The sequence below is a fragment of the Scyliorhinus canicula genome, chromosome 1, assembly GCF_902713615.1.
Source record: "Scyliorhinus canicula chromosome 1, sScyCan1.1, whole genome shotgun sequence".
NCBI classification, from domain to species: Eukaryota; Metazoa; Chordata; class Chondrichthyes; order Carcharhiniformes; family Scyliorhinidae; genus Scyliorhinus; species Scyliorhinus canicula.
The window spans coordinates 11,294,143-11,307,795 of record NC_052146.1 but is presented as its reverse complement, the minus strand read 5'-3'; the positions used below and the strand labels follow the sequence as shown (position 1 = coordinate 11,307,795).

Here is a 13,653-nt window from a genome sequence, read left to right as displayed (position 1 = left end):
GTGGGAGGAGTCAAGTGATACCCTAGTGAGAAGAAGCAGCCCAGTCGCATCTAACAAATTAAAGAAAAGACAAACACACATGAATAGGACTACACTATGCTATGATAATCATGCCTGGGAAATGTCTTGTCCTGGTCCAGCAAAGATATTTAAACTCCCTTTACCAAGCTTTCTGCACTGCTTGGGCTCCAAGTCTTGGAGCCTCTTAGAAGCAAAACTGACCACCTCAGATGTAAAACCGGCCTCCAGGCTGCTAGATGTCAACTTATCTCCCTGCTACTGAGGGTGCTGGCAATGATACCATTTCCCCTTCGATTCTGAATTGTGCATTTGACTGTCAGCTTCTAGAAATGAGACGTTTTGACCTCACTGATCTCAGCTATGATAGAATGGCGGAGCAGACACGATGGGAAATGACCTAATTCTGCTTCTGTATCTTATGAACTTATGACCAGAAACCCAACTGGACTAGCCATATAAATATTGTGGCTACAAGAGGTCAGGGGCTAGGATCCTGCAGCGACTAACTCACCTCCGACTCCCCAAAGGCCTATCCACCACCTACACAGCCCACGTCAGGAGTGTGGTGGAATACTCCACACACATCAATGAGTACAGTTCCAACAACACTCAAGAAGCTCGACCCCATCCAGGGCAAATCAGCCCGCTGAATTGGCACCCCTTCAACAAACATTCACTCCCCCACCACTGATGCACAGTAGCCGCATGACCATTTATAAGATGCACTGCAGCAACTCCTTAGGTCGCACCTTCTAACCCGTGACTACTACCTCTAAGACAGTGGTTCCTCAACCTTTTTAACCATGGGCCCCTTTTCCTCTTAATTTTTTTTGTGGACCCCCATAGTGAGTAATTAAGAAAAAAATGCAGATTTATTCAATGAGATCCCTGTGGTGATGCTGCTCAGCGAGTTTTTTAATATTCGGCTCCATCGAGGTCAATGATAGTCGAAGATCACCCTTTTTCACATGTCGAGTCTATTACGAGCTTTTGATAATAAGTGAAAAACACGACTAAATCCTGATTCAACAAGGTAAGATATGGAAAAGCTATAACGTAGAGCTGTGCTTTATCCCAGAGTAGTGGGTACTTTTTAGCAGTGTCATTTGTTTTCCATATATTATGCTTCCCATCTTTGAATTTTGCGTGCAATATTTCATCACTTTGTAATTCAATGAGGGTCTCCTGTAAAGAAATGTTATTCATAACTTGAGTAGGATGAAAATCTGAAAGAAAAATAGTTTGAATCGAACTATGAACTTTATTAAATATATGAAAACTGCGTTCCAGGCAAAGCAAGGCATATTCTCTTCACCCATAAGTTTATGAATCCCAAGGGAGATTAGTGGGACAATTAGGGCACAGCAAATGCACCTTTTTGGTTCTGAGCGCCTTCAGCCCTCAAGGTAAATTAGATAGATTATAATCTCTCTTTGACCTTTGTCAGTGCGAGAGAGAGAGAGAGAGGGAGGAGAGGAGAGAGAGAGAAGGTGAATATTCATCATGAAAACAAACATACTAGGTCGCTGCCTGCTACCTGAGAAAAGATGGGTGATTTCACCTCCGTTTGTTCTAGGTAACTTTAAATTTACGACACTGTCAAATGTAAAGTTTTTTCTTCTACTTGATTGCCATAAAAAATTCATAGCTACATGAATATTTCTACTTTAGTATTTTAATATGGCGTAGATATGTAAAAATTTATTCTCAGTAATAACAATTTTCTGAAGTAGAATTTGCTCTATGGACCACTAAAATATCACCGTGGACCCCCAATTCGGTATTTTTTTTTGTGTGGACCCCCAGTAATGTTACATGGACCCCCAGGGTCCATGTGACCCCCGGTTGAGAACCACTGATCTAGAAGGACAATGGCAGCAGATACATGGGAAAAACCACCATGGGCAATAAAGATGGACACAAATGCTGGCTCAGCCAGTGAATCCCACAGTGAGAATAATTTGTTCCCTTAATACAAGTTCTTTTGAACTTGTACCCGAACAGGCACTGGATTGTGGCGACTAGGGGATTTTCACAGTAACTTCATTGCAGTGTTAATGTAAGCCTACTTGTAACACTAATAAACATTATTTGGGACAGTCAGAGAAAGAGGGAACATATGAAGCTTGCTTCAGGATGGTGAAGTATGCTATGGAATGATATGATAAACATGAAACAGGTATAAAGTACCTGAGAAGGAGACATGAACAGGTTGATGGGCTGAGGGCAGGTGACAGAGCCACCCTCACCCAAAAATGGTGTCACAAATTAAAAAACAAACAATGATATCTTACCTTAGTTTCAGTTCTTCTTATAGTTCCATATCATCCGATGTCACCACAGATACGTGGGAGGTGGGAGTGCCTGGGTCCTCTTCAACAGTAACAGTTTCTTCCACTAGCTCTTGTGGCTCCTGCATTGTTTTTGAAGTCTGGCTGCAGGGGCTTTGCTCCTGAAAATTGAACATGACATGCATAAGCGGTGGTCAATTACCTAGCACATATTATTACATTTGTGGTGATCAGATCAGTTTGTCCTTGGGTATACAAGTTCACCTAATGTAATTAAAAGAATACATTATATATTTCACTGCCACTTTAAGAGGAATTCATTACATTCCCATGAATCGGGGTGCTAGTGTCAGAAGCAGCCAAAGTTACAGTACAGGCAAAGTAGCAAAAAGTTATGGGACGAGAAGTTCAGATCCAGAATGGATAAGATCCAACCCAAAAGGAAGATGATACATTGGTGGATTGGTTTACAGACAGGACAGAGTGAATAGAGATAAATGGGCATTCTCAAGTTGGCGGGCTGTGACTAGTTGAGTGCCGTAAAGATCAATGCTGGGACCTCAGCTACTTACAATCTAATCAATCATTTGAAGAGAGGAGAGTAATGTTTCCAAGTTTGCTGATGATACAAAGCTAGGTGGGAATGCAAGCAGCGAATGTGGTGAAGTGGCAAGTTATTCATTTTGGTCATAAGAATAGAGAAGCAGAATTTTTTTTTGAAGTGTGAAACTTGTAAATATTGATGTTCAGAGACCCTTGTGTGTACTCACACAAGGAACACAAAAATTAAGCCTGCAGCCACAGCAAGCAATGAGGAAAGCAAATGGCATGTTGGCCTTTACTATGAGGGAATTGAAGTACAAGAATAAAAGAATCTTGCTACGGTTGTACAGGGCTTTTATCGCACATCTGCAGTACCGTGTGCAGCACGATGTCTAAATCGCCATATTGTTTACTTGCACTGGAGCTGGATGGCAAAGGTTCATGAGATTGGTCACTGGCATGAGGGGCTAAAGAAATTAAGTTGATATGCTCCAGAGTTAAAAGAATAAAGGTGATCTCGTTGAAATATTCAAGATTATGGCTCGATAGGGTAGATACTGGAGAGATTGTTAACAAAGGGGCATAGTTTCAGTAGAAGGGGCTGATTTAAGGGCAGAGATGAGGAGAAATTCCTTCACTCCTGCAAATTTTTTTCTCTACACCAGAGTTGTGGATGCAGATTAATGGAATTATATTCCTGGTTGAGATGGACAGGTTTTTGATCTCACGGGGAATCAAGGAATATGGGGAGCAGGCGGGAAACTGGTTTGATGTTCAATATCAACTGTGACCACAGTGAGTGGTGGAGCAGGCTTGACAGGCCATATGGCCTTCGCCTGCTTCTATTTTGTATGTTTTTTATGTGTGGCCAGTCTGCCTTTACATCTAGGTGTCTGTCTCCAAAGCCAAGAAAATGTTTTCGGCATTCAATTTAAGCCAATATGTATACTTAAGAGATCATCTGATTACAATCCTTTTGTCAGCCAAATACCCTAATGAAACATATCTGGTTATTGGTTCACTACACAAACTGTCAGCAGTGAAACTAGAATCTTCAATCTTAATGCTTGCTCACAAAAGCTGCTCCAGCTGTTCAGAAATATTCAGTACCAATCCAAAGAGCACCACTTTCACATCTTTTCCTCATGTCAGCACAATAGTCAGGAATGGCTTCTCCACGTATGGATGATCACAGTTTATCATTGCCCGAGAGATGGTATACAAAACCTCCAACTCACATTTCATACTTTATTTATATAGCTACAAGAAATAGTTCAAATCACATATTTCAGCCCATCACTCCAAGAGCAATCCATTCCTCAATGACTCTGAACTTAAATAAAACCAAGGTTCTGAACTGCAGCCCCCCCACCCCCCACCTAATACCCCTGCACATTTTTCAAGAATACAGAGCTATTTACAATCTATATCAATTATTTGGATATGGGGGTTAAAAGTAATGCTTCATGTTTGCAGATGTATACAAACTAGGTGGAAGCGTGAGTTGAGAGGAGGATGCAAAGACACTTAGGGGATTTGGAGTGACTACGTGAGTGGGTAAAAATTTGGTAGATAAATACAGGAGAAATGAGGGGAAAAGCAGAATACAGAACATTTCTTAAACTGAGGGGTAGGTAAGTGTTGCACTTCATAGAATCATAGAACTTACAGTGCAGGAGGAGGCCATTCGGCCCATCGAGTCTGCACCAGCTCTTAGAAAGAGCACCCTAGTTAATCCCACATCTCCACCCTATCCCCGTAACCCAGCTAACATTTTTTGGACACCAAGGGCAATTTATCATGACCAATCCACCTATCCTGCACATCTTTGGACTGTGGGAGGAAACAGGAGCACCCAGAGGAAACCCACGCAGACGCGGGGAGAACGTGCAGACTCAGCACAGACAGTGACCCAAGCCGGGAATCGAACCTGGGACCCTAGAGCTGTGAAGCAACAGTGCTACCGTGCTGGACTCGAGCATCCGTGCTCAGGAATCACCAATGGCCAAGATGCAAATACAGCAATGAATTAGGAAGGCAAGTAGCACATTGGCTTTTATTACAAGAGGATTGAAGTATTACAATTATATACAGTCTTGGTGAATATACAGCCGCAGTCTGTGCAGTGTTAGTCTCCTTGTCCAAGGAAGGATATTCTTGCCTTAGAGGGAGTATAATGAAAATTCACCAAACTAATTCCCTGGATGGAGAGATTGTCCTATGAAGAGATTAAATGGCCTGGGTCTTTATTCTCTGCAGTTTAGGAGAACGAGAGGTGATCTCATTCAAACATACAAAATTCTTACGGGACTCGACAGGGTAAGTGCAGCAAGGATGCCTCCCTTGGCTGGGGGTTCTCGAACCAGGGACAAAATAACACATTCTATGGATGGTGTTCCCCAAAACACCAGTAAATAGTGTAAAATACCTTTTGCTTAAAAAAAAAAACTTGCAATTTGTTCGGTGGCCTAGATAATACATTGCCCGTGAATATATACATCCCCAAGTATCATCATGCTTTTTCCGATTCAGACAGCAATGACACAGAAGTGTTCAAAGAACTATCAAAAGTATACCAGTTTATTATTTTTAAAAACAGCTCATTACACAGTTGATAGTACATCTTGCGAGGAACTACACTGGGCATTTATCTAACAATTTTTTAAAATGTTTTTTTTTAAAAAACACTTCCAAAAAGATGGCAAATTAATAGTTCAAAACTGGTGTGCAAATCGGTTGTTGCATTTACTGGCATAAGTGATTGTTATTTCAAAGTCATAATTGGTTGGAAATAAATAACAACTTTGGTATGTCCCGATGTTAGATGACTATAACTACATTTTCTTTCATTAGCACACAGAGAATATTATCGTTGCTCGGAGATACTCTATTGTTTTATGTGGTTGACACATACCACTGGTAACTGAGTGGAATGCTCATTCTCATTTCATCCATGACTCTTGCATTCAATACTGTGCTTCAATCTCAACAATGACTGCAGCATTCAAAGGCAAAGCGGAAGGACAGTATCCTAACTCACCTAAAACCCAACAGTGTAAGCCAACAAAAGTTACTTATTTAGATTAGCAACCCAATCAGAATTCTGGTCAGCCCAAGCTTTCATGATATAAACAACTAATCTCACTTCCACATTCATGTTCAGCTTGATTTTGTATAAAAGGATACTGCACTTCAAACAATAGCATTTAATTCCTCCACAATCACACTTCCTGCTCCAGACACTCATGCGCTTATTATAAACATTTGCAATTTTATACAGGATGAGACACAAGTAACTCAGTTCAACCACAAAGGAAGCAATCACAGTAGTGAGATCTTCATAGCCTCATCACAATTAAAAGTGGTGTGGGGGTGTGTGTGTGTGTAGGTGAGTATGTGTCTGTGGAGAGATAATAAACAGCGTTAGCAATGCTGAATCCCCCATTATCAACATCCTGGGAGTTTCCATTGACCAGAACTAGCCATATAAACAACTGCGGCTACAACAGCAGAACAGAGGCTAAGAATTCTGCCAAATAACTCACCATAAAACTCCCAAAGCCTGTCCATCATCTACAACACACAAGTCAGGAGGACGAATAACTGCAGCTCCAATAATACTCAAGACGACTGACAAACCTGCTTGACTGGCACCAGATCCGCAAATATTCACTCCCTCCAGCGACAATGCACAGTCGCAGCAGTGTAACATCTACAAGATGTACTGCAAGAACTCACCAAAGTTCTTCAAACAGCACCTTCTAAACTCACGACCACCACCATCTAGAAGGACATGGGTAGCAGATATAAAAAGGAATACCATCAGCTGCAAGTTCCTCTCCAAGCCACTCACCATCTTGACTTAGAAATATACTGCCGTTCCTGACTTGCGGTTGCGGCTATGCGGAGCTAAGCCGCACGTTCGGCAGCTCCCGCTATTTAGGGACTTTTGGGCCGATTTGAGGGCCCCAAACGGCGCTGTTTTAACGCATCCCGGTGGGGGAAGGTGTCTGGAGGTGCTTTCCCCACAATTGATGGTGCTCACCCGGAGTGGGACGAAGGAAGAAGCTGCAGCAGCTCCCCAAAAAAAAACGGGGGAAGAACAACAAAATGGCGGCCAGCGGAACACCCGAGGACTGGTGGAAGTGGGCGCAGGAGCAGCAGGCCTCTCTCCTGCGTTGTTTTGCGGAGCTGAAGGCTGAGTTGCTGGACTCCATGAATGCAACTACAATCAAGCTGCTTGGGACCCAGGTGGCCCAGGAGGTGTCTATTCGGGAGTTGCAGCGGCAGGCCGTTGAAAGGGAGGAGGAGGCCGTGGTCCTCGTGGGGAAAGTGGAGTTGCACGAGGCACTTCATAAAAAGTGGCAAGGCCGCTTGGAGGAGCTGGACGTTCGCACGAGGCGAAAGAATTTGAGGATCCTGGGCCTGGCGGAGGGGCTGGAGGGGTCGGATCTCCCGGTGTATGTGACTACGATGCTGAACTCGTTGATGGGAGCAGGGTCATTCCATTTGCCCCTGGAGCTTGAGGGAGCTCACAGAGTGATGGCCAGGAGGCCCAAGGCAAATGAGCCCCCGAGGGCGATGCTGGTGCGGTTCCATCGATTCAGTGACCGGGAGTCTGTGCTGCGCGGGGCCAAGAAAGAGAGGAGCAGTAAATGGGAGAATTCGGTAGTGAGGATCTACCAGTACTGGAGTGCGGAGGTGGCTAAGCGGCGGGCCGGGTTCAACCGGACGAAGGCGGTGCTTCATGCCAAGCAGGGCAGGTTTGGAATGTTGCAGCCTGCGCGCCTGTGGGTGACATACAAGGACCGGCACCATTACTTCGAGTCCCCGGAGGAGGCATGGGCCTTTGTACAGGCGGAGAAGCTGGACTCGAACTAGGGTCTGGGGACATACTATGGCCGTTGCTGATTTCGCTGTTGCTGTTTTTTCAACTTCAACATGTGTGTTATGTATGCTGGTTTTTTTCTTTTTGCTCTGTTTACGGGTGGGTTTGTCTGTTGGGTATGGTTGTGGGTTAGGTGGGGAATGTTGGGGGTTTGTGTATTATATGTTCTCTTCTGTACGGGGCTGGGGTTTGGGGTGAAACTGGATTTTGGGGAACTGCGTTAGAAGGGTGGGGTGTGGCAGTGTGAAAGCGCGGGCTTTCCTCTGGTTTCCCGCGCTGCGGGGCAAGGGGGTGGAGCTGGCGGTGGGGGCAGGGCATCTACTGGTCTTCTTTCACGCGCTGAAGCGGTGCCAGGGAGGTGTGGCAAGAGGGGGATGACCCCATGCCGGGAGGGGATGGGCGTTGGCGGGAGCTGCCGGGGTCAGCAGAAGTCAGCTGACTCATGGAAGTACTATGGAGGGTGTGTCGCGGCTAGGAGGGGTCCTAGCCGGGGGGGGGGATTCCCCATTATCGCCATGGGGAACGGGTCGGGCGGGGTGTGCTGGCCTGGGGCGAACATTTGATAAGCTATGGCTAGCCGGCGGGGGAGGGGGGCGGGTTACCCTCTGATCCGGCTGATTACCTGGAACGTGAGGGGGCTGAATGGGCCGGTTAAGAGAACCAGGGTACTTTCTCGTCTGAGGGGGTTGAAGGCGGAATTGGCTATGCTCCAGGAGACCCACCTGAAGGTGGCAGACCAGGTTCGTCTGAGAAGGGGTGGGTGGGGCAGGTTTTTCACTCAGGATTGGATGCGAAGAACCGGGGGGTGGCGATTCTGGTGGGGAAGAGGGTGGCGTTCGAGGCGGCTGAGGTGGTGTCGGACAAGGAGGACAGATATATTATGGTGAAGGGTAGGCTGCAGGGAGAGAAGGTGGTGCTGGTGAATGTATATGCCCCGAATTGGGATGATGCTGGCTTCATGAGGCGCTTGTTGGGCCGCATCCCGGACCTGGAGGCAGGGGGCCTGATCATGGGGGGAGATTTTAACACAGTGCTGGATCCCACACTGGACCGGTCCAGTTCAAGGACGGGTAGGAGACCGGCGGCGGCTAAAGTACTGAGGGGATACATGGACTAGATGGGAGGGGTGGATCCCTGGAGGTTTGGGAGACCGAGAGCACGGGAGTATTCCTTTTTCTCTCATGTCCATAGGGTTTATTCCCGGATAGACTTTTTTGTCCTGAGCAGGGGATTGATTTCGAGGGTGCAGGATGCCGAGTATTCGGCCATGGCGATTTCGGACCATGCTCCGCGCTGGGTTGATCTGGAGATGGGGGAGGCGCGGGACCAGCGCCCGCTCTGGCGCCTGGATGTGGGGATGCTGGCGGATGAGGTGTGTAGGAGGGTTCGGAGAAGCATTGAGGGGTGTCTGGATACCAATGATACGGGGGAGGTCCGGGTGGGGATGGACTGGGAGGCTCTGAAAGCAGTGATCCGGGGGGAGCTGATCTCCATCCGGGCCCACAGGGAGAGGAAGGAGAGGGAGAGACTGGTGGGGGAGCTCCTGGATGTGGACGTGAGATATGCGGAGGCACCGGAGGAAGGGTTGCTGGGGGAACGGCGCAGTTTGCAGGCCAAACTTGACTTGCTGACCACCAGAAAGGCGGAGACACAGTGGAGGAGGGCGCAGGGCGCGGTATATGAGTATGGGGAGAAGGCGAGCAGGATGTTGGCGCATCAGCTCCGTAGGCGGGATGCGGCTAGAGAAATTGGGGGAGTGAAGGATGGGGGTGGAAATGTAGTGCAGAAGGGGACAGAAGTAAACGGGGTCTTTAGGGACTTTTACGAGGAACCGTACCGGTCGGAACCTCCGATGGGGAGAGAGGGGATGAAGAGCTTCATGAACAGGCTATGTTTCCCAAGGGTTCAAGAGGGGCTGGTAGAGGGGCTGGGGGCGCCGATAGAGCTGGAGGAGCTAGTCAGGGGGATTGGACAAATGCAGTCAGGTAAGGCCCCGGGCCGGACAGGTTCCCGGTGGAATTTTACAAAAAGTATGCGGACCTGGTGGGCCCCCTGCTGGTACGAGACTTTAACGAGGCATGGGAGGGGGGGGGGCTTTGCCCCCGACGATGTCGCGGGCACTGATCTCTTTGATCCTAAAGTGGATAAGGACCCCTTGCAGTGTGGATCATAAAGGCCTATCTCGCTCCTCAATGTAGACGCTAAGTTGCTGGCGAAGATCCTGGCCACCAGGATAGAGGATTGTGTGCCAGGGGTGATACACGAAGATCAGACAGGATTTGTCAAGGGGCGGCAGCTCAAAACGAATGTGCGGAGACTGCTAAATGTTATCATGATGCCGGCAGTGGAGGGGGAGGCGGAGATAGTGGTGGCGCTGGATGCAGAGAAAGCGTTTGATAGAGTTGATTGGGGGTACCTGTGGGAGGTGCTGGAGCGGTTTGGATTTGGGGAGGGATTCATCAAATGGGTGAGGCTGCTTTATGCAGCGCCGATGGCGAGTGCAGTCACAAATGGAAGGAGATCGGAGTATTTTAGGCTCTATCATGGGACCAGGTAGGGGTGCCCCCTGTCCCCCTTGCTCTTTGCACTGGTGATTGAACCTCTGGCTATGGCGTTGAGGGAGTCAGGGAGATGGAGGGGTTTGGTGCGGGGTGGGGAGGAACATCGGGTATCGCTGTATGAGGACGACCTGCTGTTTTATGTGGCGGACCCAGAGGGGGGAATGCCGGGGGTGATGGAGTTGTTAGCAGAATTTGGGGGCTTCTCGGGCTATAAGCTAAATTTAGGAAAGAACGAGGTATTTGTAGTGCACCCGGGAGATCAAGAGGAGGGAATTGGGAGGCTCCCTTTTAGGAGGGCAGTGAAGAGTTTCAGGTACCTGGGGGTGCAGGTGGCCAAGAGTTGGGGGACTCTCCATAAGCTTAACTTCACCAGACTAGTGGAGCAGATGGAGGAGGAATTTAAAAGGTGGGACATGGTGCCGCTGTCGTTGGCGGGTAGAGTGCAGTCCGTCAAAATGATGGTTCTCCCGAGGTCCTTGTTCCTCTTCCAGTGCTTGCCCATCTTTATCCCTAGGGCCTTTTTTAAAAGGGTGACCAGCAGCATCATGGGCTTTGTTTGGGCGCATAGCACCCTGAGGGTGAAGAGGGTCTTTTTGGAACGGGGTAGAGATAGGGGGGGGCTGGCGTTGCCCAATCTCTCGGGGTACTACTGGGCGGCCAATGTGTCGATGGTGCGCAAGTGGGTGATGGACGGAGAGGGGGCAGCATGGAAACGGATGGAGAGAGCGTCCTGTGGGGATACGAGCCTGGGGGCCCTGGTAACAGCGCCGTGGCGGCTCCCTCCCACGAGGTATACCACGAGTCCGGTGGTGGCGGCTACCCTCAAGATTTGGGGGCAGTGGAGACGACATAGGGGAGAAGTGGGGGGCTCGATGGAGGCTCCGTTAAGGGGGAACCATAGGTTTGTCCCAGGGAACATGGATGGGGATTTCAGGGATGGTACAGAGCGGGCATCAGACAGCTGAGGGACCTGTTTATCGACGGGTGGTTTGCGAGCCTGGGGGAGTTGGAGGAGAAATTTGGGTTCCCCCCCGGGAAACATGTTCAGGTATCTGCAGGTAAAGGCATTTGCTAGACGGCAGGTGGGGGGATTCCCTGCGCTTCCCACGAGGGGGGTGAGGGACAGGTGCTTTCAGGGGTCTGGGTCGGAGGGGGAAAGATATCCGATATCTACAAGGTTATGCAGGAGGTGGAAGAGGCGTTAGTAGAGGAGCTGAAAACTAAGTGGGAGGGGGAACAGATCGAAGACGAGACATAGGCTGATGCCCTGGAGAGGGTTAATTCTTCCTCCTCGTGTGCGCGGCTGAGCCTCATCCAATTCAAGGTGCTGCACAGGGCCCACATGACTGGGACGAGGATGAGTAGATTCTTTGGGGGTGAGGATAGGTGTGTCAGGTGCTCGGTGAGTCCAGCGAACCATGCCCATATGTTCTGGGCATGTCCGGCACTGGAGGAGTTCTGGAAGGGGTGGCGAGGACGGTGTCAAGGGTGGTGGGATCCAGGGTCAAGCCAGAATAGGGACTCGCGATTTTTGGGGTTGGGGGTGGAGCCAGGAGTGCAGGAGGCGAAAGAGGCCGGTGTGCTGGCCTTTGCGTCCCTAGTAGTTCTGCGAAGGATCTTGTTACAATGGAAGGATGCGAGGCCCCCCAGAGTGTGGAGACCTGGATCAATGACATGGCGGGTTTTATTAGACTAGAGAAGGTCAAATTCGCCCTAAGAGGATCGGTACAAGAGTTCTTCAGGCGGTGGCAACCTTTCCTCGACTTTCTGGCTCAACGATAGGGTACTGGGACAGTAGCAGCAGCAACCCGGGGGGGGGGGGGGGGGGGGGGGGGGGGGGGGGGGGAGGAGAAACGATGACTATGTTTGTTTATTTAATTTAAATTTGATTTATTTAATTTATGGTTAAGTTCTCTTGTTGGGGTTGGAGCGGTGGGGGGGATGGGATACATGTGTTGATACGGTTTGGGGGGTGTTCCGGTTGTTATGGGGTAGTTTGTTGCATATTATTGTTTGTTGTTATATTTTTATATTTTCTGTAAAAAATTCCAATAAAAATTATTTAAAAAAAATAAGAAATATACTGCCGTTCCTTCACTGTCGCTGGCCAAAATCCAGGAATTCCCTCCAACAGCACTGAGTGTACCCAAGCCACATGGGCTGCAGCAGTTCAAGGCAGCAGCTCACCACCATCATCTCTCAAGGGTAATCATGGATAAACAATAAATGCTGGAATAGCAGCCAGCAACGCTCACATCCCATGACTGAATTTTTAAAAAAAATCAATGCATCAAAGGCTTCACAGGAGCATTATTGAACAAAATGTTATATATACACCAAGTTACACAAGGAGATAATAGAGCCGATGATCAAAATCTTTATCAAAGAGCTGTAGGTTTCAAGCAGTGAAATAATGAAGGGTGAGAGGGGTAGAGAGGTTTAAGGAGGTGACTTCCAGAGCTCAAGGCCTTGGCAGTTGAAAGCACAGCCACCAAATGGTGGAATCATTAAAAACCCCAACAATAACATTTCTCAATGGAGCCAGGGCAGCTTGGTGCAAATCTCAATGCTCATCCATTCTCCTACAAGGACTGAAACACATCAGGGTTTGGCAGATAATGGATGACACAACATTTAGTTCCAAGATGAAAATAGCAATGTCACGCGTTGATCACCAAGGCACAATGGAGACATTCATAGATGCATCGATACATAGAAGATAGGAGCAGGTGGCCGCCTTTTGGTCCTTCGAGCCTGCTCCGTCATTCATCACGATCATGGCTGCTTATCCAACTCAATAGCCTAATCCGGCCTTCTCCCCATTGCCTCTGATCCCATTCTCCCCAAGTGTTATATCCAGCCGCCCCTTGAATATATTCAAAGTTTTAGCATCAACTACTTCCTGTGGCAATGAATTCCACAGGCTCATCACTCTTTGCGTGACGAAAGGTCTCCTCATCTCTGTCCGAAATGGTTTACCCTGAATCCTCAGGCTGTGATCCCTGGTTCTGGACACACCCACCATTGGTGACATCTTTCCTGCATCTACCCTGTCTAGTCCTGTTAAAATTTTATAAGTCTCTATGAGATGCCCCCTCATTCTTCTGAACTCCAGCGAGAACAATCCCAACCTAGTCAATCCCTCCTCATACGACAGTCCCGCCATCCCTGGAATCAAACTGGTAAACCTCAGCTGCACTCCCTCGAGAGCAAGAACATCCTTTCTCAGAGAAGGAGACCAAAACGGCACACCATACTCCAGGCGTGGTCTAATCAAGGCCCTGTACAACTGCAGCAACATATCCCTGCTTCTATACTCTAAACCCCTTGCAATGAAGGCCAACATACC

General features: G+C 48.3%; 1 protein-coding gene across 1 annotated transcript in view; it reads right to left on the bottom strand.

Annotated features, from left to right (window-relative positions):
- The window catches only part of arvcfb (ARVCF delta catenin family member b), a 474,185-nt gene that overhangs the window by 155,242 nt on the left and 305,290 nt on the right, over nt 1-13,653 (bottom strand). The window contains 2 exon segments of the mRNA XM_038818458.1: nt 2,316-2,342; nt 2,345-2,473. Coding sequence (XP_038674386.1) covers nt 2,316-2,342; nt 2,345-2,473 — 156 coding nt within the window.